The sequence below is a fragment of the Pongo pygmaeus genome, chromosome 21 (genome assembly GCF_028885625.2).
Source record: "Pongo pygmaeus isolate AG05252 chromosome 21, NHGRI_mPonPyg2-v2.0_pri, whole genome shotgun sequence".
In the NCBI taxonomy this organism is placed as follows: Eukaryota; Metazoa; Chordata; class Mammalia; order Primates; family Hominidae; genus Pongo; species Pongo pygmaeus.
The window spans coordinates 10,591,393-10,618,113 of record NC_072394.2 but is presented as its reverse complement, the minus strand read 5'-3'; the positions used below and the strand labels follow the sequence as shown (position 1 = coordinate 10,618,113).

Here is a 26,721-nt window from a genome sequence, read left to right as displayed (position 1 = left end):
CCTTAAGAGGGTTAAACAGACTTGAGACCATAGATTTTATGATTACAAAACAAGGTGCATACCTGATTCATTGACCCTTTAAACAATTTATTTATTCATAGAACTCCCCACTCTTGCAAGAGTTTTCAAGTCTCTGTACGGTTTTCATGTAGGACCTCAAGTCAGCAATTTTGTAGTACTACAGGTTTGGGCATGGGAGTAAAATAAGAAAGCAGCACTACTTATCTGGGGCTACAAAACATTAATATGACGAACAGCTTTTAGTTTCTTCCTTCAGCTTTTTTTTTTTCCTTTTTTCCCTCTTCTAGTATGAATTCATTAATCACACATACATGTTAACACGTTTTCTTTTGTCAACTCATGGGCTAAGTAATACATTTCTTACTAATGCCCTGGTAAAAATAAAATGTAGATTGTTTTGATTTTGAGAATTCTCATCCAAGAATTTTGATTTCACTTGCTGATAAAGACGCACAAAGAAGGCTTTTGTTTTGGTTTGGTTTGTGGAGCATTCAATGTCATTCACGAAGCATGCTGACGTTCTAGAAAACAGCAAAGACATAAAAGCCAAAGTATGAGACTGGATTATTTTCCACATTAAAAGCCAACTCTGACACAAATTCCCATTGCCATAGAAAGCCTGTGTGGTGCCAGCATTTAGCCAGCAGTAAGGAATACTTACTGGCAGTCCTCACATTTTTCACTCTGCTTGTTGGAGAAGGTTATTGTTATTCACGTGATGCATAGAAACGCAATATGAGTTTTCTGAGACCATAACCCTGCAGGTTCATAATTCTTCTCTGATAGTACCACATTAGTCATTTTAGTGACTTAATTTTTGAACCTGTTTCTGTCTCCCTGAAGGAATGAGAGAAATCCTATGTAAAATGTATCCAACCTGATAGAAGGACTCCCAGCTCTTTGTCTGAAGTAAGATAAATTGGATCTTTTAGGAAATTTGAGAGACACGGAAAGAAGACTCTTACCATGGCTGGGTGGTATGGAGAAGCATATCTAAAATATTTCCAAGGACACGACAACCACCTCTCTATGATTATTTTAGCGCAGGGGTCTGCAAACTACATCCTGCAGGCTTGTCTCAGTACAGCCTGCCAGCTAAGAATGGTTTTCATGTGTTCAAAGGGTTGTAATAAAAATGAAGAAAATACGTGGCAGAGACCACATGTGGCCCACAAAGCCAAAAATATTTCCCATCTGGTCCTTTACAGAAGTGTACTGACCCCTGTTTTGGGGAGACCTGACGAAATAGCAGGAGACGATTCAGCCTAGGAAACCACACACCTGAACTCATTGCGGAGTGATTACCCTTGTAGTGTAGGAATTGGCTTGATCCTCTGTTAAGATAACCTCCAACTGCCTCCTGTCCACCAAAGTCATTACTTTCTGCAAGACAGCAAAGTGCCCGTGTCTGACGTGTTTTCACTGATTCCAAGACTTCAGATGGTATTGGAAAGGACTTTTGAACTTAAGTCAATAAGCAGAATTTAATATTTAAGAGATCTCAAAGAATCCAAAAGTGGAGACAGAGACATAGTAGGGATGTAGGAAGTCTTGGAACAAGAAACTAAAGAGAATGTTGTTTGGGATGATGGTGGTTTAAAAAATATGCCCACAAATTCATAGAGATTCCTCCCTTCAAGAGATGGATTATAAGTCCCCTCCTCTCGCGTGTATGCTGGGTTTAGGGACTCGGTTCTAATTAACAGAATACAGCTAAAGTGATGCTATGTCCTTTTTGACATTAGACTATAAAACGACTGCCACTTCAAGCCGGGACATGCTCTCACTCTCCCCCGTGCCTTGCTCTCAGGGAAGCCAGCTGCCATCTCATGAGGATACATATCCCCTATAGAGAGGCCCCCATGGCAAGGGAGTGCTGTCTCTGGCCAACAATCAGTGAGAAAAAGCCCGGAGCCAGCCTTCCCAAAAGTAGGGTGTGTGTGGGAAGGTGGGTGGTGGGGTAGGGGGTATATGAGGACTTCGAGCTAAGCAGGCTCCACAAATATGTTACACAGATTTATCCCACCTTCTAATCAGCTGTAAGCGTGAAGAACCCAGCAGGAGTTGAACTAATTTTTAATATATTTTTGTCCTTTTCTTTTTTGCATCCTCTTTTTAATCTACACTTTATCTCTTCATGATCCAGCTTAGTGCATCTAACACTCCCTCTTTTACGGAAACTGATTTTTACCTTCTAAGTCCATAACAGGGGGGATTTCCTTCCAAGAAACCCCAATATTGCCTACAAAGAATTAACTCTGGCAGGTCAAGCTCTTCACCATGGCACTCTCCCTTCTCCCTTTCTCCCTGCCTCTCCTCTGTACTTACTTTCCTTTTCTTCTACCCTAGTTGCCCTCTTCCACCCATCCCCTATTTTTCCTGCCTTGTGCTCTTTGAGACACCACTGCCAGCAGGAAGCATCCCAACCTGCCTCCCTACACCCCCACACCCCTGTGCTTTTGGCTCAAAAAACCATGGGTGTGAAATGTGATTTCTTCTGACCTGATCAGGCCCTCTCATGTGTACAAAGGAGGAAATGGAAACTTGTGTGAGAAGAGTTTCATAAATAATCCTTCTTGACACTTGGCATCAAATTATGTAGTTGACCACTATTTATTTTCCATTTATTGAGAACTTCCTACGCTTTAGTGTGATACTGTGATATAAATAAGAAATACATATTTAGCTTTCATCCTGGTACCTGGCACAGAGCTTCTAAAACTCTTGTAATTTCCTGAGTGATAGGAGCATCTTTTGTTTCATAAGTCACTTGTAATCGTACCTGAGTTTAAGCCTAATAATAAGATGGTTCTTGGTGGGCCCCTCGATAGCTTCAGGGTGGGGCTAATTGCCAGGGCACCCAACCTTGTGACTAGAGAGCTAGAGCTTTTGGCCCCATTTCCTGACCTATGGAGAGGAGAGAAGTGCTGCGGATTGAGTCAGTCATCAACGGCCAATGATTTCATCAATCATGCCAATGTCGTGGAACCTCCATAGAAAACCTAAACAACAGGGGTAGGAGAACTGCCATGTTGAGGAATGCACTGACATGCTAGGAAGGTGGCACACCCCAACTCCATGGGGACAGAAGCTCCCGCGCTCGGGACCCTTCCAGATCTCACCCTATGCACTGCTTCATCTGGCTGTTCATTTACAACCTTTCCAACATCCTTTGTAATTAACTGGTAGTAGTAAGTAAATTGTTTTCCCTGAGCTCTGTGACCCATTCCAGCAAATTATCAAACCTAAGAAAGAGTCATGGGAACCCCCCAACTTTATGACTTTGTAGCTGGTCTGTCAGAAGTACAGGTTGCCTGGACTTGCCATGGGTATCTTGAAGTGGGGGGAGTCTTGTGGGACTGAGTCCTTAATCTGTGCCATCTGATGCTCACTCAAGATAGTGTAAGGCTTGACTTAAATTGTAGAACAACTAATTGGTGTCTGGAGAATTAGAGAATTGCTTAGTATGAAGGAAAAAACACATATTTGATGTTAGAAGTATTATGAGTAGAAACAGATCATAGTAGTGGTAGTCCTTACGCATTATGGTAAATGCTTCCCATGTGTTATCTCATGTAATCCTCACCCCAAATACTGAAAGGTGTATGCTACACTTGCCTCACTTTTTATATAAGGCAATTGAGGCTTCCCATTAAATAAAGTACACAAATTCCCACTGATCATGCGAGGTTTAAACCTGGCCCAACTGCCTTAAGTTCATGTCCAGGTTCTGACGTCCATCTCCTTTTAGCATTCGGAAAACAACTTAACAAATTCATTGCTGTTCAGCACTGGCCTGAAATGACCCTCCCCTCCCAAAGATCTTTGTTAATAAGGACAACAGAAATTGCTCTGCGGTAGATAGTGCTGTTTTCCAATAAACACAGATCTGATACTCTGGGACCGATTCTCTGCCCAGGAAAAGGAAGATTTCAAAACCTAAATTACATACAGGGCAGCCAATTCTAGAAAAAGAAAGGGGTTAACAGTCTTCCTTTAACTGTAACTACCATATTCTGCTTTGGAGAACAATGTTTTATTACCACGTCCACTACTCTGGCCGTCCCTAAAGAACTCTTTAAACAATGAGATTTATCTCAATTTCACTGCCCCCTCCACGCACACACAGGAAAACAAACAGTACACTTCACTCAGGAGAAATGATTTGCAGTCATGGTAAATTCCCATCGTTCATTTGCTTATTCGTTTATTCATTCACTTGGCCACCCACAAATATTTACTGAGTGCCTAGTATTTAAAAAATGCTGTTTCCCTAAAATACTATAAGCCCTTTCACTTTGAGAGGTAAATAAATATGAGACTTTATGACTGCATTTGTGCTCAGTATATTTTTTTATAACACACTGTCTGCTTTGACCAGAGTTGAAATTCTATAGTAGAAATCTATTACCCTAGAAATGAAAAAGTGGCCAACAGCTAGTAATAATGGACAGTTTTTCAACATAAAGAGCAAAGTATTCTATAAACTAAAAAAGAAAGGCACAAACAAACAAGCACATTCCAAACTTATGTATGTTACAATTTTCAGGAAACTGTTTTTTTTTTATTTCTTTTCTTGGCTGAAACTTCACTGTTAGCTCATAAGGGCTTATGATTCTTTGGGCTGGCACCTGTTGAAAAAATAATTGCTGAATTACTTACTGAAGGGATAGCAACAGAGAGATGGCCAAGAATATTTCTACACAGATGAAAGTAAAAGTTATAAAAAAAAAGAATTTAGGGAAAAAATACACATAACAAGAAAAAAGTAATTTGACAATACTTTTTCTGGGAAACTAGCAAAACTCTCTCCCAGCCTTAAACATAATTTTGTTGGACAGAGTCAGTTTGAATTCTACAACCAGGTTATTTAAAAAGGCATTTGTTTTCTGGATTTTTTTTTCTATGAAGAGAAGAGGGACAATGGATATCTATTCTCCAGAAGAAATAATAATAATAATAATAGTGATAATAGCTACCATTTTTGAATGCCTAATATATTTTTAAATGTCAAGCATTATGAATGGTTTTTTTAATAATACATTTTACTTCTAATTTTTGCCAAGTAAGCAGAGTGAGAATTATTATTCCCATTTTACAGATGAGAAAACTGAGGCTTAGAACCAGTCAGTGGTAGAGCTGGGATTCAAACCCAGATCTGGCTGGCCTTGTAGCCTCTGTCCTTTTTATTATGACACACTGCATGGTGCCTTTCCAACTGACTTTAGAAAACTTTCCTAACTTACTGTATGAGGATACTCATTGTCATATATTAAATTTTATGCAGAATTATATTTTAATTAAAATTTAATTAAGTTTCTGGGCATACCATTCAATGTCAAATCATCGCTACCTTTTGTTTTATAACCTTATTTGGTTTTTATTCCCAGTTCCAACAAACATCCTCTTTGCATTCCAATAACCTCCACTGAAGGCACCTTTTGGTAGATGAGAGATGTGATGTTTTCATCATGTTTCACCGATAACCAACTTTTGTGGTCAATGAAGTTAGACTGCTTCAAACCTGTCCTTACCAAGATTCATATTTGGAAATACAACACACTGTATAGTGAGTAAGTTGAAAAGAAAAACCTCAGGATTCAGCCTCCTAAGAACTATGTCTGAATCTCAAAATCAGGTTTTAAACCTATAAACTGGCTCTTCACATTACTTCTGGTATCTATTTTTTAAAATGCATCCTGAGGAAACCATGGCTTGCAAAACAACACTGCAAGGCACTAGTTATTGAAGCCTATTGCTGGTAAAGTGATTGGAAAGTGAAGCAGATGATGAGGCCCAACGTTTCCTAATTTAATGGGCAGTAGATAAGGAAACTGGACAGCAGTTGAACACCCAAAGGGAAATAATTCCCTGTGGCTGCAAATATATAAACATCAGGCTTCTAAAGACAAGGTTACCAGACAATCCAGAGAATTTCTAAATGTAAACAGAAGTTCAAATTTCACCTTTGCTTGGGGCTGCCATTTAAAATGAAGCCACTCATAATCAGTACTATTGGCATTTCTTTGACCCACTGTCAAAACAGCTTGGAAACACAGAACAATGTTTTAAAAAGCAAACATGCAATTTTTTTGTTGTTGTGGTTTTGTTTTTTGGTTTTTGAGACGGAGTTTTGTTCTTGTTGCCCAGGCTGGAGTGCAATGGCACGATCTCGGCTCACTGCAACCTCCGCCTCCCGGGTTCAAGCGATTCTCCTGCCTCAGCCTCCTGAGTAGCCGGGATTACACACACATGCCAACACGCCCAACATGCAAATTTTAAAAGTTGAATTCCACATTGCTTTCCAATGGCTAACAGTACTATTTACTTCCTGTACGCCCTATTCTTAGTCACAGGATCCTTTTCCACCTGTCTGTTTCCTATGGATAATCCCAGCAACAACATACAGAGGTGGCACTCTCTCTTTTGTTTAGTTTTTATTTCCTCCCCTGGTGTTTTCTCACTTTTCTCACCACACTGATTTTCAGTCCATACCCTTGCACTATTCACCTTCACCTACCAGTGCTTCTTGCCTATCCTTCACATTTATCCTGGCTGGGTCCACCTTATATATAGCTTCTCTCCACACATCCAGTCTTCCAGGTGGGGCTTTTAAGTAGTGTTAACGCTTTCCTGAAAATCCCCTTTGATCTTTTATAATAAAGCGAGAGTGGAAAGAGAAGAATTGATAACAAACTTACAACAACATTGTTAGCCATGACATTATGTCCTCTTAACTCTTATTGTCTGTCTTTAAAGAACATGACACAAGAATTCAATGATCAAATAATATTTACTGACGATGAACTAGAATAGAAGGCATACCGTCTATTTTCCCTGTTGATGCTTCCCCTGTTTTCCTCTGGGAAACCACTCAGCTCCTACTTGGTCCATAGTTTTAATTATAGTTAACCATATTGCTCCACCCCTGCACCTCCCAGTCCCAGAGTTGCCATGTGTCCTAGACCTAGTCAGGGCAGTACATGTCCATGGCCACAGCGACTGGTTCAAGGGTAGACGCTCGATCAGAGTCTAGCCAATCAGAGACAATGAAACAATTTCAGATCTTTCATGGGAGATATTGAGAAAGGAGTATGCCACTTACACCAGGGTTGATGAGAGAGCAGTTAGTGGTCATCTTTGTCCCAGAGAGGTAAGAGTATGAAATAGAGTCAATACAGAGGGAGGCAGAGCACAGAGATGGGTAGAGAAACCTACTTCTGATGCAATTGGTAAATTATCTAATTAAGTATCAAGTAGACTTTTCAGATACAAGTTTGCTTAAAACAGTTTTAAATGGCTTTTCTATCCTTGAATCTGAGAGAATCTTGGCCTCTACAAACCATGTGGTAGGTTGCTTGTGGTTCTCACTTATTTTCACATTGGCAACACCTTGGGAGTTTTTTAAATTACAGATTTAAAAACATTCGTGGACTGACGTGTTCAATTTCATATACAGTATGCATCATTTCAGGGCTTCAACCATTCTGAGCTCTGTTGTGACCATCGTCTGAAAGTGCCTACTACGTGTGCTGTTGCATATGAAGATACTTTATAAAGAGAGCTTCATACACAATTCCAGAATTGTGTTTAATCTATTTCCAAATTCTTTTACATCCTCCACTTTTGAATCTAGTGGTCCTACACCCTCATCTACCATCAAAATTCTCTTTTAAAGAATGGTGATAGTTACACACACACACACACACACACACACACACACACGTCCTCTGACTTGGCCACAGCATAATCCCCAATTTCCCATTACTTCTCTGATGGCACACATTCAAAATGCAAATTTTCATACACAAAGGAAGAATAACTCTTGAAATAACGCTTGGTACCACTGAGGACTTGAAGCTCACACTTGATTTAGTGGAGCTGCATAGACAGCAGTGTGACTGTCTTCTCAGCAAAAGCAACAGAATTTGGAGTCAGCAAACTTTGAGGGAAAGTGACTTCAAACAGGAAACAGAAAAGTGAGTTAATGATGGTGTAACAGAACCAGGGGTTTTGAGAGAGAACATCAAAATCATAAGATTAATTCTTCATTTGATAGAGATCAGAGACTTGCTTGACTCAATCTGCATAGACAGGAATCCAGAGTTCTTATTTCCTTGACTGTACCTACTCTTGATCTTCTCACTCAGAAATCCTGAGCCCCATGATTATACAAAGTAGGTATTAAGACTTCCTTACTGACATCTTCCTATCTCTGCTTGTTTTCCATTAGTAATTTCCAGTATTTTCTTCTGAACCCCACAGGACTTCCACAAGGTCTCAAAAATTATATTATGTACTTATGGTATGATACTGAAGCAGATCAGATTGTTTTTCCAAAAATGACTGTACCTATACATATCTCATTCCACTTTTTAAAAATATACAATGTGACACTGACATTCTCCTTCAAGAGGTAGGGTCTAAGTTATCTCCCCTTAATCCTGGGGGGACTTGTTAACCTCAACCAATAGAATGTTGTCAAAATAACACTGAAAAACAAGCCCTTTCTCTTGACATAATCAATATGGGAGCTCTGAGTCAATGTGTAACAAGTAAGACTGCCCTAAACCCCCCATGCTGGTAGATTACATGGAGAGGCTGCATCAAGCTAGAGAGATGCCCAAAGAGCTCCAGTTGTTCCAGCTTTCAGTTGTTTGAGTCTTCTAAGCTCAGGGCTTAGACAAGTGAGTAAGAGAAGCCCTGGATATTTCAGCCTCCCAATTTCTGAGCCACCCCAGCCAATGCTGCGTAGAGCAGAGACAACTATCCCTGCCGAGCCCTGCCAAGCTCGCAGATGCGTGAGCAAAATAAATGTCATTATTTTAAGCCAACAAGTTTTATACATCCCTAGTACCTGGAACAGCTATTGTCTGCTCTTGCCAGCTAAGATCACTAACTTGTGGGAAGAAAGTATTCAAGAGCCTGTCAGGGTGACTTGGGTGTTTGGAAAGCTAAGAAAGAGAAATGTCAAGCATGCAAGGGTATACAATGCTATGGCTTAGTATCCAAACAAAAATCCCATGCAATGCCAGTGAAAATGCAACAGGAAGGGAAAAAATAAGAGAGATAAAGAAAACCAAACCACCACTGCCCACTGCATTTTAATGGGCAGACACTGTTGCTGAGTAAGAAATAAAAGAAAGGTAAGAGTCCAGAAAGGAAAAAGAAAAGCATAAAGAAAGACTGTAGTTTAAATGAGACTGCCTGACTTGGAGACTACATCACAGAAGGTGATATGGATTCCAACTAGAAGAGACTAGTCATGGTCCCAGCAGGAAGCAGGACACATTCAAAGGGGTGTAAAAAGTTTAATGTGGGATATTTTAAAAGATGTGGGCAGAGTCAAGGGAATTAATCAAGGAAAGTAAAGATGTCCAAGACTAGCAGTGGATGGGAGCTGTTACCACCCATAGGCCTGAGAAGAGAAAGGGAGTGGTCAGCTGAAACCAAGCAATAGCTGGAGGTGGAGAAGGCCACCCGCAAGTGCTGTGTCCTTGGGTGAAGTCATTTCTGTCTGGCAGCAAGGGTCAAAGAGAATAAGTGTCTTTTTGTCCTTGGTACTTTTCCCCCCATTCTCCAATCTTCCTTAAATGACTTCCACTGGTCTAGCGCATGCCTTCTCAATGTGAAGCAAACATTTGTTCTTGGCAGGGTAAAAAGGAAAAAAAAAAACACACAGCAAAAAACCTTTAGCTATTATAATGGTCTGTGCCCTCCAAAAGACACAGTTCATAAATAGATATGCAATATATTTATGGTATTAAAATTTCATGGTCAGGCAGAGACAATTAGAAAAAGAATGTCTAAAAAGCCTCCTTAGGGAGTGTAATCATGAAAAAAAAAAATTGAGAAATATTGGTTAACCAACCCAAAGCTTGAGGTTGAGGGAGTCCAGTCAATGCAGCCCCTTAGAGGAGGGTCTCAGGCAAAAAGCAGTTGAGAGAATGTTCTAGAGAGATAAACAGAGGCAACTGAGCACACAGCCCTTATTAAAATTCTTCCTGACCTCTACCCTTTAGATCTCTGTATCTATGCACAGGAACAGATGGCAGTTATGATGGCTAATTCAGGGAAATCATCCAATTAGCGGAACCACGAATGAGGAGAATTAGCAAAATGACTGTCCACACTCACAGCACACCGCGTCATCAGCGTAGAAATGTGACCTTTGTCTCATGTGTATTTTAACATTTACAATAAAAAGAGAACAAAAAAAGAGTGCATAAACATATGGGCATGCCTACATATGTAATATTAACCATTAACTCTTTGCTAATTAGTTGATTTGGTGTTATATAATGGACAAGCAAAATTTGACAACAGGACTGAGTTAACACTTTTAGAAACCCTAAACACCAAACAGATTTCCATGTTTTCCCCATCCTCATTGGGCTGTACTCTGCCAAACTTAACCAAAGTTGGACAATTTGCTCTCTTGGCCACAGCTATAATGGAAGGTTTATAAGAAAACCATTCTGGCAATTGGATGAATTCATCAGGAAGATGTGATTGACTGATCTTGTGAGCTGGTTCCCCACATTGAACCATCAAGATAACCTGATCATTCTATTTTAAATAACATATCTCAAATTGTGATTCACACACTTAATACTCAGATCTAGTTTCCAAATACACTTCTTTACTAAAAGAAACCAAACCTCCTTGAAGAATTGGTGGGTACCAAGGCTAAGGCATTATTACAACCCATTGAATAGAATGGGAAATGATGAGTCCACGAGGATATAAATAAGTACACAAATGAATAAATTGAAACTTTAATGAGGAATGGGCCATTTACCTAGTTTCATTGTGCCTTCCCACAAGGGATACTCATCAATTACAACAGAGGAAAAAGCAGCTGTGTAGTTGAGGAGCCTCTGAGACATCACCTTAATCAAGTAACCAAAGCGAGTGAATATGGTCAATAATGGGACAAATTGAGATAACGGGCCCTTCATAGCCTGCCATGAGAAGAACACAGTATCACTTCTGTGATAGTCCTTCAAAGATGTATCACTTGAATCCAGCTATGAGAAAACATCAGACCAACCCAAATTGCAAACATTTGAGCAGATAACTGACCTGCAATCTTCAAAAGTGTCAAGGGCAGTAAAGTCAAATTAACGTTGGGAAACTCTTCCAGACTGGAGGAGAATAAAGAGATGTAACAGTGAAATGAGAAATTTGAGTTTGAAAGGGTTTTGGTTTTTTTTTTTTGTTACAAAGAGCGTCATTGGAAAACTGGTGAAACTTAAATGAGATCTGAAAATTAGATAGTAGTGATATATCAATATTCATGTTCTAATTTTGATCTTTTTATTGTGCTCATGCAGGATGAATGCCCAATTTGTAGAAAATGCTCAGTTAAATGTTTGGGGATAGAAGACACTAGATTGGCAACTTATTCCCAAATGGTTCAGGAAAAAAAGGTTATTTTTACTGTACTTGCAAATTTGCTATAAGTTTGAGACTGTTTAAAATAAAAAACAAAGGCAAAAGAAATGGCGCTCCAAAGATGCATTGCATCTAGTTAGCATGCAGCTTTCTGATTTGGTGAAGGGTTGGGCTAGGTGCAGGAATCTGCATTTTAGGATTCACCATAAGTGGCTGAATGAGAGGTTCTCCCAAGGGTGGCAGTTTGCAACTGTTCACTAAGCACTCAGCAAAAACATTCCACTTTCGCTCCACATTCTAGAGCCAGTCTCCCCTTCCCTCTGCCCCTTTCCTCTCAAACCCCATATCTACTTTCCTTCTGCCAGCAGCAAAGATTGTTAGAAGCCAGTGGGGAATTCTCAGGATGGAGAATTGAGAAATGATTCAAGTGGTTCTGCTAGCATTTTCTGTCTACAGAGAATACAGTACCCTGGGTTTCTGCATATCATTCCTCAGGCATGGTGATCCCTGGAGGTGAAATCATTTCCTAAGACTGTCTCTGATGGCTCCAGAGTGACAAGAGGTAGGAGAGAACAGGCACGCTTGAGAAAGGCATTAGGAGAGTGTGGCGTGAATCCAGGAAATTCTAGTGTAGGTGGACAGTTTTAAGGCTCTCTCTGGTATAGTAGGAAAGCACAACTTTGTTACATTAGAAAACTGAAATTTTGAAATACAACTACAAAATCATAACATGAAAATTCAACACTGTTCAAATAGCAATACCTCTCCTTAACAACAAAACAAACCCTTTCTCTGTTGAAAAATTAGTACCTAATATTATAAGTCCTCAAATGTCCTATTAGTATGGTGTCAAAATTAAAAACAATCACTCTAATGCTTTAGTTCTATAAACCCAGGGACTGAGTTTTCAACAAAACAAAGGCAAACGCATGTGACTGATGCATTCTTCATCCTTGGTTTAGGAAATCAAAATAGACAAATGGTTAAACACATAGTCTAAATTACTCACAGACATCTATAACATTTAAAGAAAGGTACCTTTAAAGTTACTATAAAAAGATCCACTGTCTATGCCCTGATAAACTGATCTTTTCCTTTAGTTTTTTAATAGTGAACTTAGTATCACCTTTCATGAGTCCTCTAGACAATTTCAGAGGAGTTTTAAAAGAAAGTTCCCTCATCTGTGAAACGAGAGTGTTGCCCTAGATGTTCTCAGAGGCCCACTTGGCCATTAAAAGCCATGATTCTGTGCTTTGAATTAAGGATGGAAATATTTACTGAGCATGAAGAAAAGAGCTCATAAAGAATCAATTTTCATGAATATGATGGTTTGTAGAATTACAGAATTTGATATCTAAATGGACCTGAGAGACATGAGGTAAAGAATATGATCATATACCTAAGGGATGAAAATAGGATTCAGGGGTCTGATTCCTAGTTCAGGGGTCTTTCCATTAGCTTGCAACTATATTTTCCCTTTTCTCCCTCTCCACCACCTCTTTCCTCCCTCTCTTCCTTCTTTCTTTACCTCCTTTCTTTCTTTTTTTTCTTTTTTTTTTTTTGAGGTGGAGTCTCTCTCTTTCGAGCAGGCTGGAGTGCAGTGGTGCGATTGTGGCTCACTGCAAGCTCCGCCTCCCAGGTTCACGCCGTTCTCCTGCCTCAGCCTCCCGAGTAGCTGGGACTACAGGTACCCGCCACCACGCCCGGCTAATTTTTTGTATTTTTAGCAGAGACGGGGTTTCACCGTGTTAGCCAGGATGGTCTCGATCTCCTGACCTCGTGATCTGGCCGCCTCGGCCTCCCAAAGTGCTGGGATTACAGGTGTGAGCCACTGCGCCCGGCCTTTTTCTTTCTTTCTTACTGTCTTCTTGAGCTTGGCAATCATAAATGACAGCAACTACATGATCATTCCTTAACTGGGAAGTTTCTTATTGAAAAGCAACAAGTCAAAAACAATAAAAAAACACCTTTTATGGGGAGAAACATAGTGAAATCACACTATCTAAATCACATAAAATAATCTTTTTACTCAGTTTATCTTGTTTGTCAATATTTTTGTGCTTTTACTCTTTTTGATATTTGGGAGATTTTTCTTTGTGCCTGAAAATTTTGCTTTTGCTTAATTGGAAAATTTGGGCTGGGCACGGTGGCTCACACCTGTAATCCCAGCACTTTGGGAGGCAGAGGCTGGAGGGTCGCTTGAGTTCAGAAGTTTGAGACCAGCCTCAGCAACATAGTGGGACCCTGTCTCTAAAAAAAACAAACAAACACAAATTAAAAATGTAAAACAAGGAACTTTGGCCTTGGGGTGCGCTACTATGGCCTTCCTGGGGTGAGGAGAGCAAGAAGACATGATGGACAAGAAGACTGTATGAATAGTGAATAACTGTTTTTCCTGCAAAGTTTGACTTAAGTATAACCAGGGTACAACTTCTATTCTGGATTCAGTAGTGGTGGAGAGAATGAAAACACCCATCTATGCCTCCTCTCTTTCTCTCACGTGCCACATTCAACATGTCTGTGAATTCTGTTGGCTTTACCTTTAACATGTGTCCAAAAATGACCAATTATCACTCTTGCCTTTCGCTGCTACTTGGGTCAAGCCATTAGTATCCCTTGCTCCAATAAACTCTTTCCTGTTTCTTCCCTTAGCCCAGTCTATTCTCAACACAATAATCAGAAGATTCCTTTTAAAATGTAAGTTAGAGCACGTCCTATCTCTGCTTAAAATGCTCTCTTCCCATTTCACTGAGAGAAGCAGCCAAGTTCTTACAGTGGCCAACGATGCCCAAGGCAGTGATTCTCAAGATATAATCTCCATCGTAGGGCATCACCTGGAAAATTATTGGACGTGAGGATTCTCAGCTCCACCCCCAAACCTACTGAATCAGAGACTTTGGGGGCGAGACCCTGAAATCTGGGTTTGACACACCCTCCGGTGATTCTCATGCACACTCAAGTGCGGAACCCACCCCTCTCCAGGATCGGCCTCCAGGGACCTCTCCAGTTACTCTCCTCCCCTTTGCTCTCTGTTGCTGCTGTCACATGTACCTTCTTGCTTTTTATTAGGGTAAGTCAGACGCCTCGATCACTGGGGCTTTAGCATTTTGTGTTTCCGTTGTTGTTGTTGTTTCTTTTTTTTGAGACAGTCTCACTCTGCCACGATCTCGGCTCACTGCAACCTCCGTCTCCCGGGTTCCAGTGGTTCTCCTGCCTCAGCCTCCGAAGTAGCTGGAATTACAGGCGTGCGCCACTACGCCTGGCTAATATTTGTATTTTTAGCCTCGAACTCCTGACCTCGAGTGATCTGCCCGCCTCGGCCTCCCAAAGGGCTTGGAATACAGGCGTGAGACACCGCGCCCGGCCCACTTACTGCTCCCTCTACTGGAACACTCTTTTCCCAGAGAGCTGCCTGGCTTACCCCTTTATGTTTTTCAGGTTTCTTCTCAAATAGACACTTAATAATCAGAGATATCTAACATATTTTAAAACCCAACCCAGCTGTCTCCTCATTTCCCCCACCACACACACACGCCCACTCCGACACTCATACACACTTGGGCATTTCCTAGCTCCTCCCCTGCTTGATTTTTCTCCATGGCTCTTGGCATGACGTCTCCCATGAAGTTGTTGTCACAATGTCAGCTACGTCTGCAGTCATCTGGGGACTTTCTTGGGACTGGAGGACCTGACTCCAAGATGGTTCGCTCACATGACTTATATCTTGGTGCCGGCTGCCAGCAGGGGGCCTCAGCTCCTTGCCATGAGAACCTCTCCACGGAGCTGGGGTCCTCAGACATGGCGGCTGCCTTACCCCAGAGTAAGTGATCCGAGAGGGCGCAAGGTAGAAGCCATCTTTTGTGACCTAAACTATCACACATTAGCATGAGATATGGTGGCCCAGAACCTCAAAGATATGCTACTGTCCAATTCCTGACTGACAGAAACTCCGAGATAATAATTGCTTATCGTTGGTTGAAGCTTTAGGATAAATTTTCAGGCAGCAATAGATAAGTAATTTATTATACATTGTATCCATTTTTTTATCTGCCAACCCCCAATGCCACATACCCTAGAATAAAAGCCCCAAGAGAGTAGGGGCCTCTATTTTATATGTAGAATATAAGCCCCAAGAAAGCAGGGGCTTATAATATATTAATATAATACGTATATTAATATATTATATTGTGTTCAGGGCTTAGAACAATACCTACACTGTCAAATGGTAGGCATTAACAAAAGTATGTGGAATGAGTGCTTGGAGAAACTGGATGGTGGGCAGCTATGCCGATGTGGTTGGAGGAAGGATGCAGTGGATGTTTCTGCAGTAGCGTCATTTTGCACAACTATAGAGGACCTCATGCACACTGCATTCCATGTGAGCGGAGACTTCTGGGAGCACAGCTCCATGTAAAATTAATTTTGGCCTTGTGGATCACTGGAAGGGCTTTGGGGGACCTCCCCCAAGGTTCCATTGGCCATATTTTGAGAAACACTTATCAGGGAAAGAAGACCACAGGCAGTAAGAATAAGGCCCAGCCTCAGAAGAGAGATTTTGGTCCCAGAATCTTACAGAAATAGCTAAGAGTCAACAGATCTCAAGGGACCATGAGGACCAAACGCTGACTCTCTCAGTGGCAAGCTCTGAACTGAGGGCCGATAAGTAGAGACCACCTCTTTCCTCATGCCCCTGACCTAATCTGGTACCCTCCTTAAAGTTTTAGAGACAGTTAAGTAGAGATTGAGAAATGATTGAGGTGTGTGGTTGTGTAAATATTGGAGATAGGCTGCTGATGCTCCTTGACTTAAGATGGGGCTATGTCCTGATAAACCCATTGTAGGTTGAAAATACTGTAAGCAAAAATGCATTTAATACACCTAACTTGCACAGATGGGCATTTTGTAGACATGATGAAATGTGAAAACACAAAACACAATATCCAAAAACTGCTGACAACACAGGCCACTCTAGAGTGCAGTATCAGTTGTTTACCGTCATGATGGTGCAGCTGACTGGGGGCTGTGGCTCACTGCACAGCATCATGAGAGACTATCATATTGAGAGTCCAGGCGAACATCAAAATTCAAAACCAAAGATCTCTACTGAATGCCTATTGCTTTCACACCATCAAGTCAAAAAATCCTAAATCAAACCATTGTAAGTGGGGGACCTTCTGTAGTTTCTTGGGAATCTGGACTTGAAGATAAGGAGAATAGAGATCAGGAAGATGAAGACAGATTGGAAGAAAGTCCCTTTGGGACTGGAATTAGTGCAACTGGGGGATGGGGTGGGGAAGCATGCAGAGTGTGCTGAGTGAACCTAAGGGAAAGAGGAGAGAGACAAACCCAACTAGATGTGCAATGCAAGCAATGCATTTAAAAATGTATCTCTGCTTGCAAAAGTATTTTGTTCATGTTAAAAGGAATTTCAAGCATTAATAAGCAAGGTAGGGGAGTCTTTGGTGGGAGGGAGCTCTTCCTGTTTCAAATTCAATATACTCACTGACCAGCGCTTCTGTCTAGTCAATGTGCCTGGTGTTTTCCATAAATCATCTTATTTAAATTGCCCTGCAGTCCTGCAAGATCAGTTTCCCTTCTGTCCATTTAATGTATGAAGAAACTGAGTCTTAGGTTAGAAAAACTGCCCAAGTAGGAAGCAGAACATGGACAATTGAGAGTTCTGTCCATACACATACTGAACTGTTTCTCTATGGGTATGAGGGTCCATATATGGTATCACCAAACTTGGGTTACCTCCAAGAGTGAAAGGGAACATTGCTAACAAATGCCAATGGCAATATGCATAAATTGGGATCGTTTCCGGTCAAAGAGAACCTGTGGCTTCTCTGCCTTGGTAGATTCAGCTCTTCTCACAATGGAAAATGCCTTACTACTCACATTCTCTAAGTCCCATTTAAAGTCCTAGAGCTGACTCTGAAACAGGACTCTGTGGTCTGTTTAATGGGTAAGTATGGAGAGCACCAGTACAAATGAAAATAGACCACTGGGTCCTTCTACTACTTTGTGGTGGCGGATAGTTCAGAATGGCCTGGAATCAAGCAGAATATAAGAAAAATATGATTAAAGCAAAATGGTGGTATAGGCATTTATTGTATTCTGATTTTTCACCATGGAAATTTACACATTTTGCTTAAATTCTTGATATTTTAAAGTCTAGAGGATAAAACAAAGCTTTTCTTCAGGGGAAAGCTGCTTTTCCTGAATCCTTATTTTGTTAAAAGCTGGTCAATCACTAAGCTCATTTGAGTGATGGTAAAGTCAAAATTATGACTGCCTGATTTTACCCTTCACTGCACTTGTCAAAAAAATTAAATTAAAAATCGTGCTTATGAATATAATGCATGAACTGCTGCATGGCATTCTGAAAGACAGAATGTCCCTTCTGTCCAGCCACTCACAAAACAGCATGTCACACGATACTTTAATATGCATAGAAAATAATGGGGCAGAGAGAAAATTCTGCCTCTCAGGAAATACAAACTATGTTCCATAAATGGTTCATGTACTCAGAAAAATTTATTTTAGTAAAATAATAATAATAACTTTAATATTATCATTAGATTCCCTCAAACTGTCATAGTGCTTTCTAGTTTCCAAAATGTTTCCACATATAATTTCATCTGACAAAAGACATCATTAATATTTTAAAGTGCAATATAGGTTTGCTTGATTTAGAATTGCAAGGGTTCAGTTTCCTGACGAATGAGCATCCCACGTATGCTTATTGAATATTCTATGTAAAGGCAATTGTGGAGCAAGAGTCAAAGTGCTAGTGCTTTCTGTAAAAATATGATGGAAAGTGCCATTTGTTACCAAAAGCCACTGAAGGCTTTGGAGACTTAGGTATGGAGAAAATTACTGTTTGAAACATGCTACTGAACTTAGCAGCATATAGTCCATTTAGTTCTTTTTTAATGAAAATATGTGTTTGTTTTATAAAATAATTCATTATATGTGTGTGTGCATATTCAATTACACATACATTTAGAAAGTGGAATATTAAACTCACCAAAACCCAACTGTGCTCCTTCTTCACTCCTCCAAGATAATTTCTGAGGTCAACTTGATATGTATCTTTCCAGGCTATGTATTAGAAATGTATGTATGTGTATAGATATATGTGTACGTGTATATATGTATATACGTACACACATATGTGTATATATCTATATGTATGTAAAGATACATATATACACATGTGTGTACATATACACACATATACATATATACACATATGTCTGTGTGATTAGATAAGTAAATAGATGCATACATACATGTAGATAGCACATACCTACAGATATATATGCACACACACGTATATGCATGTATATACATACATGCACATACATGTATACATATATATACATACATACAATAGATAGCACATACCTACACATCTATATATATGCACACACACATATAGGTATGTGTATACATATATACATATAAGGTATACACATATACATACTATATGTGTGTGTGCATATATATATTGTAGGTATGTGCTATCTATATGTATTTACATATATATGTATGCATCTATCTATCTAATTCTTGAATACATGGCTCAGCTGGTGCTTTTGTAAGGGAAATTCTTAGAAACAGAAATGATAAAAGTGCCAGGATCAAGAATTCTAAGCAGGCACTGAAATCAATATTTGCTTTGAGGCATCTGCCAACCCCAGGTAACCTAGACTCAAGAACAACAGTTCTCAAGTTTGAGCATGCATCTTCAGATGAAGAGCTTTTGAGAACACAGATTACAGGACCCCACTTCAGGTTTCTGATTCAGTAGGCCTGGGATGTGAACCTAGAATTTGTTTTTTGGTTTTTTTTTTAGACTGAGTCTTGCTCTGTGGCCCAGGCTGGAGTGCAGTGGCTTGATCTCAGCTCACTGCAACCTCTGCCTCCCAGGTTCAAGCAATTCTCATGCCTCAGCCTCCTTAGTAAATGGGATTACAGGTACATGCCACCACTCCCAGCTAATTTTTGTATTTTTAGTAGAGATGGGGGTTTCACCATGTTGGCCAGGTTGGTCTGGAACTCCTGACCTCAAGTGATCCACCCATCTCGGGCTCCCAAAGTGCTGGGATTATAGGCATGAGTTTCCAGGTGAGGCTGATGGATGCAGATTCAAGAACACTCTTTGAGAACCACTAGCTAGAGCTTGGATTTGAATGAGCCACATGTGTGAGGCATGGAGGGGCCCATGCTAGGGTCATAAATATAGTGGGAGATTTGCCTATGTCAGTTTTAGCATTGGTCGTGAGAAAAAAGGGAAAAAAAGGTCTCTGTTGAGATTTCCTCATCTTATACATGGACTAACATGGGTTTAAGGACCATTAGCCAACAAAATAAAAACAAAACTCTAAGCCAAATATGTACTTTAAGGTATTGCTAAGGTAATATCTTCAGGTATCTTAGAAAACCAAGTGTAAATAATGAGCTCTTAAAGCAACATCAAAAAAGCTTCCATAAGTAAAAATCCAAGGAACATGATCATCAAAAAGGCAAAATACATGAGGAAATAACCAAGTGCATAAGTTTGCAGAATCAATAAACTGCAGAATCAGACTTGTACAGACTAGAGATATTAAATTTATGATGCAGATTATTAAAGGTATTTTATGTGTTAATTAAATAAAAAATGGCCATGTATATTTGAAAAGGAACCAAATAAAACCTATCAAAAAAGAAAACTATATTAGAAATTCAGTGAAGAGTTAAACATCAGATTAAATAAAGTTGAATAGAAAATTAGCAAGTTAAATGACAGACTTGAAAAAAATTAACCGGAAGGCATCAGAGAGAGAAGAGACACAGAGGACAAAAATGCGATATGAGTTAAAAGTCATGACGAACAGAGAAAGAAAGAACAGAAAGTAATAGATTAGAAGTTATATTTGGTGCAGTGATACGTGAGAATTTTTCAGAACTAATGAAAGACGCCCATTCCCAGATCCAAGAAGTACAGCAAATTCTAAGAAGGATACATAAAAATGAATCTATACCTAGGCACATCATAGTGATACTATGGAACACAAAAGATAATGAGTAGATTGTCAAAGCAGACAGAAAGGAAAAACAGATAAGCTTAAAAGAAGCAAAAAACAAACAGAAATATTCCTTAACAACTACAGGAAAACTTCAAAACGTTGCAAGAAAATAACCATCAATCTCAAATTTTCACCCACCAATACTGCTTTAAGAGAATAATGCAAAATAATACCATTTTCAGACAAATAAGGCCTGAGAGACTTTCACTAAAGGAACCTGTAGAGAATTTACTTCTGAAAGACAAAGGAAGAAGTGTGAGAAAAGTATGCTTTATTAAAGGTGCTAAGTTTTCTACAATAATATTCTTTCAACTTTTTGTAAGAAAAAAAAAGATCTAAATTATGCGGAGTTAGAATTAATGCAACTGGTACTAATCAGGCTTTTTTCCAAACAATTCTATCTGTGCCTCGCTGGTTCATAGATAGCATTATCATTTATAGCACAAGACAGCCAATCAATTAGTAATTTGAAATTACTAATAATTTCATTACTGGTATGGTGTTGAGTGTGTGAAACCAAAGTACACAGCGGTTCATGAAATTTTACTAAAAATAATAAAACCACTATATTCAAAAGTACACAGCATAAAAATGCAAATAAATACATTTAGAAGTTGATTTTTAATTTTGATGTTCAGTGTCTTAGTGAGATATTTACTAAAGTAATAATGCTTCACTCAAGGTTATAATGTTGACAATACTTCTTCCTTCAAAAAATTTGTTCTAATTTCCAGGAAAGAGAAAGAGAAAAGGATTACAGAAGGTGTGTTTTTTCTAGGAAAAAAAAAAAGAGAGAGAGATTGTGACATTAACAAACTGCGTGGACTTGGGCAAGTTAAAGAAGCATTTGCAGTCTGTACTTTTAAAAAAATTCTGTAGAATGAGAAAATTTGACCATATGTTCTTGAAATTTTTCTTCTGAATCTAAATACAGTTATTATGACTATATATGCTGGAAAATCTAGGTGAGTTTGTTTTCTACAACCCTTTCTGAAAATGTGCATTATCAGTTAAAAGGAGGAAATCAGTAGTACCTGTGAGGGTGAGAAGTGGGCCAGGGAACCCTAACGAAGGAGAAAAGAGAGATGGGGCCAAATGTTGGGGCATTAAGCTGAGTGATCTATAAATAAAAATACCAGGAGCTTCTCTTTCTAAAAAAATATGAAATGACCAAGCTAGAAAAACATTGATAACTCTAAGCTGGGAAGAAGATCTAGAGAGAAGAGTAATGATCAGCATTAAAATTTGTCTCTTTTCCAGTGATACCAGATTTCATTTGCATATCCACTAGGAAAGAATGATTGTAACTGTTTGTATCATAACAGGAAATGGAACACATGCAAGAGTACAATGCATGAATTCAGGGACATAGGTTATTTTGTCAAAATAGAAACTCTGATAAGTAATAAGTGCCGTACGTGTGGTAAACCCAGCTGATAGCAATCACTTAAGCATATCCTGAGAATGAACCATGTGGTGGATGCACCTCAATGCGGTTCAAAGTTCTCAACTAGAATCCAAGAGTGGCAACCCGGAGATTGATTCCTTATCTACAGGGAACGTCTGAGTCCCCGGCCCATCCTGTGGAACTCAGGCTGTACAAGGGATGGAGGCCCTTTGTCTTGGGTTAAGTAAAGGTTGTCATTGCACGTTTTTTATAAGCGGCTGTGGTCCTCCTGCCCAGGCTGCTGCCACCAGGCCCTCTGTCCTGTATGAAAGCCCCCAGGAAAACCCCATGTCTCTTTCAGTGATTCTGGGGCTCTTCTTCAGCCTCTCGAACCTGGTGTCATCCCCACTAAAGTTGGGAGGGGTTCAGCACAACAGCACATCATGGAATCATCCACCGCTGCCTGCCGGACGGCGCTCCCTTTCTCACTCCTTGCCCAGCTATTTTTACTTTTTTGTTTGTCTTTGAAGCCCTCTTAGGAACAAATGCACAATTCTCATGTTTCTGGAGAGTGCCTCACATTCACATTTCACCACAGACAGAATGTCCCTGCTAGCAAATCCAGTTACCACATTTTCATCTTTATGATTCAGAGCAGATTGTTAGACCACATAATTACAGGAGGTGAGGCTGTATTATTGAGTCATATTAGGATTCGAGAATGATGTTCCTAAACAAAGCAACTGATTTAGGAAGTAAATGAAGTTTTCACACATTGGAAGGAGTAACTTGGAAGAATTCCCTTCTTTAATTAAAGGCGGAAGAACTGCTACAGCTTAATAGCCGTTATATGAGGCTCAGAAATGACAACAGGCTCAGGTTCTGGAAAACAACTTTTGACACAGGTTATGGATGTGATGGGAATCATTTGGTGAGGTATAGTTTCTCTAGGGGAAAGGTGAGTATTGCTTTGCCCCAGCTCATTACCCAAGTGTGGCCTTAATAGATGGTCTAGAAAACGACCGAACTACAACAGGAGATTTGGAAGCCCCAGCTACTCTCCCAACCAGGCAGTAACAAAGCTTAACATCTTGGGTGAATTATTGCAGCTGGCCTTTTCCCTGGTTCTAAGTGTTCTTCTCTGAATGATTTTAAACTTTCAAGCACATTTCACTGAATTAGGGCAGTGCATACCCTACGATGGCCATGATTATTATATTGATAACAACAGCCATCACTGACAGAAGGCCAAGCCAGTGCTAGGCCAGTACACATGCTATTTCTACTCTTTACTGTCAGTAGGGAACATTCCTCCTTCGCTCCTTATCTAGAGGAGGGGTCACATCTATTTCTATGCCTTTCTGCACCTCTCCTCACTTACAGTAAGCCTGAGAGAAGGAAACAGTTCCATCTTGTGTCTCTCTCAGACCCACCTGCCTACAGAGAAGGCGTGTTCCTGGTCTGCTCATCCTATAACAAGCTGACCAGGGCAGTCTTGGTCTAGGAAGCTGAGGACACCTGCACTTGCCTGTGAGGAGACAGTGATTAAAGCTTTCCTATTTAGAGCTGAAATTCAGGATTAGAAAGCCTGTCTGGGGGCAGGGCAGCCAGATGCTCTGGCCTCATCACATTAGTATTCAAGCTAATGCTTTGATTTCCACCTTTCTTTCAGCTTTGGCTTCTCGATTGGTTCTGAACTCCCAAGAAGGTGAAAAAGCAGAGTCATTCCTTAGCACCAGAAGCCCCGGCACTCACAGTGATACTATGCAGTCCTGCATGTGAGCAACTCAAGAGTTCTTTTCAAGTGAGACCTGCTGCTAGGAGAGAAGTAAGCTGACAGCGCCCAGCAACCACACTGTTGAGAACCCCTGTGGCATCGTGTTCCTGCTGAGGCCGGCCACTTTCTCGCCAAACTACTTGCAGCCAGTGACTGAGTATGGGAAAGCGAGACCCTAGAGCCCAGCTGTTCCTGCCCAGAACTCCTCCAGACTTCCAGACTGCACTGCACACTGAGGGACTTCCTAGCTGAGCCTCCTTCTTTTCTTCTCTCCTTTCAGCTGCTCCTGCTCCATTGCCCATTTCTCTCACCTTTATCCTGCACTTCTGCTTCCATCTTGGCATCTTCTTCCCTCAAGACCCAACCTGACACCATCAGTATTATTACACTCTTCATTTCCCAGTGGAGGAGGTGGGGATCCAGGCAAGAAAGACAAAGCGTAAATATGCTCCCTTTAAAAAGTTTGTACTGCTCTATCGCTTCTGGGCCTTTGAGCTAAGATCAAGTGTAAAAGTTTGTACTACTCTTAGGTTTGAGGTTCACATAAAAAGAACATCTCATCAACATTTCAAAAGAAAATTTGAATGAATTGTATGTTGTACTAGTGTGTAAAAGAGAGACAGTGTCATTTATTCATAAAACTGAGTCCAGTGGGACCTGCCCATTCAATGCAAAAATGCAAAGGTATGTAGGATCTTAGAAAATGAAAGACAATGCTAAAGACAGGAACCATTTCCAGCATCTGTTGTTGAGGTCTGAATCTGGAAAGACTCAGGATGTATTTATCAGAAAAACAATTTCGCCAATAAGCCAATAGCTGCAAAGCTGGTCCTCACATGCAAATCTTGACCTTCACTTTTATACAATTTTGGAACATGTAACTGGTAAGCACTACCTACAATTTTTTGCTTTGCAGACATGGAAAATACATCACACTGACAAAATGGACTTTTAAAATTTGGGTTTTACCTTAACAAAATAAACTTGAGTCTGATTCTTCATCTTCAAACATATTTGAAAGGGATAAAAGAATTTCTCTGTGATATTCTAACCCTTAGGAATATCTGAATATGAGTGTGTTTGTACACATAATTTAAAAATTAAATATGTTTCTTTTCATGGCATAATTTTCTAAAGGAAGGAGGGACAGGACTTACCCTCGCTAGAGTCTTTCGAACATTCTGGCTTCTTTGCTTTGCTCTTTTTGTAGGGTGGAGAGAGGCCTTTTGGCTCTAACCCCTCTGGAATCACAAAGATTTAATATTCTCATTTAAATATTTACCAGTAGGGTTCAAAATTATGTTGAAATTTTAAAATGTTTTCTTCTTAGTAAACCTACACACACGCTGAATCTTAATTGCAGTTTCATCTGCCATCATGGCTGAGCGAAATTCTGGCAAGGACTTGTGGTTCTCCAACCTACATAGACTTAAACTTAAGGCTTAAGCTAAAACATTTTTGTAGATAACATTAGTGATTCACACAAATATAAAATCTTACACATGTGCTTTTATAAATTTAGAAATTCTCCATAAGGGAACCCTGTTAATATTTTTTCCTCCAAGAGTGTTCGATTTCAATCTTCATACATTAATTGACAATTGTCATTGTGCAATTTCATCTTACTCAGTCCTGAAAGCAGGGCTAGAGGAATGGAGAAAGGAATGGGGCTAGAAATTACCCTGCTTCTATTTAACAAACTGTTTTTAGTAATCCAGATTCTAAACAACTTCTGTATGTATGTCCCAGTTAAATTACTGTGCTTCCTATTTTCCTCAATGCCCCTCTAAGTCTATCCGTGGGGGCAAATAAATTAAAGTCTGAGGACAGTGTCAGGAAAGCATCTCCGAGTTTATTCCATTTGGATATAGAACACTTCATTAGGTGTTAATTTATGTATTTAGCCCTGGTCTTCCTACTGAGCTCATGACTTATGTCTTCAACAGCCTGCGTGGCATCTTGTTTGGGATTTGGGCATGGATATCTGTTTGCCCCTCTAGATCCACTCTCCACCTTCACCACCCCTGCTGTGCTCTGGGAGGCTGAATTTTCTGGATTGCATCAATGAACTCCCTGGTTCTCTGGATTCCTATTAGATGTAGCCAGTGGGGAGCTCAGGGCATTTACTTTCTAGGCACCTGGTGGTTTTCATGAGCTGGTTGTATGCCTCAATCTAAGGTTACAGATCCTAGAGTTGGCCTTCTCCATGTGGCCCTCTAAGTTTCTTGGCTCCCGTAGCCACCTCCTTCCCATTGTCCCTTCAGGGCTGGTACTTAACTATGCCCCACACTTCACAGCACTAATAATTTCCTTTCCTGCACTCAACTCCCATCAGGCCCTTTCAATTTTTTTGTAAAGGACCTCATCAAGCATTTCAAATTTAAAATCAGACAGAATCATATACTTGATGTTTATAAGCATATTCTTTCCACAGTATTGCACATCTCAAGGACTGGTATTACTATCTACCCAGGAATTTAAACTCCAAACTGAGAGGTCATTCTCAATATTTTTCTTCATTTACTTTTCCAGTTGAAGCAATCATAAGTCCTATCATAAGCCCTATCAGCTCCATTCTAAAATAGATTTCATATTCATCTACTGTGTTCAACCTTTGTAATCCACCACAGTAGCCCAGACCAGCATCTCATAACCCTCTAGGCTTCTAATCTCCCCACTTCTACTCTTTACTCTCTACACTCTATCCTCGACACAGCAGCCAGTGTGAGCTTTTGAAACATAAACCAGATCACATTGCTCACCTGTTTAAAAAACATTGCTTAGAATAAGATCCAAATCCAATTCCAGGCCTAGAACAGCATGTCATTTGGGCCCCACTTACCACACTAGCCTCACCTCCCACTTGTGTTTGGCTCTAGCTTTGTCAGTTTCCTTTCCCTTTGTGTTCCTCAATCACTGCTAGGCTGGTTCCTGCCTCAGAACCTTTGCACCTGCTGTTCTCACCCCCACTCCTCCAACACACATATTCATAGGTCTGCTCCCTTCTCACCCTTTGAATCTCAGATTAAATTCAACTCCCTAGAAGACCTTCCCTGACTGCC

At 40.1% G+C, this 26,721-nt stretch overlaps 1 protein-coding gene across 6 annotated transcripts in view; it reads right to left on the bottom strand.

The window, feature by feature from the left end:
• MACROD2 (mono-ADP ribosylhydrolase 2) overlaps window positions 1-26,721 on the bottom strand; it is a 2,112,402-nt gene that overhangs the window by 132,333 nt on the left and 1,953,348 nt on the right. For 3 of the 6 annotated variants that reach the window (XM_054468214.2, XM_054468219.2, XM_054468217.2), the window contains one exon: window positions 24,817-24,900. The exons of the other annotated variants lie outside the window; for them this stretch is intronic. In XM_054468214.2, coding sequence (XP_054324189.1) covers window positions 24,817-24,900 — 84 coding nt within the window. The remainder of the gene's footprint in view (window positions 1-24,816; window positions 24,901-26,721) is intronic. 6 annotated transcript variants of the gene reach the window in all.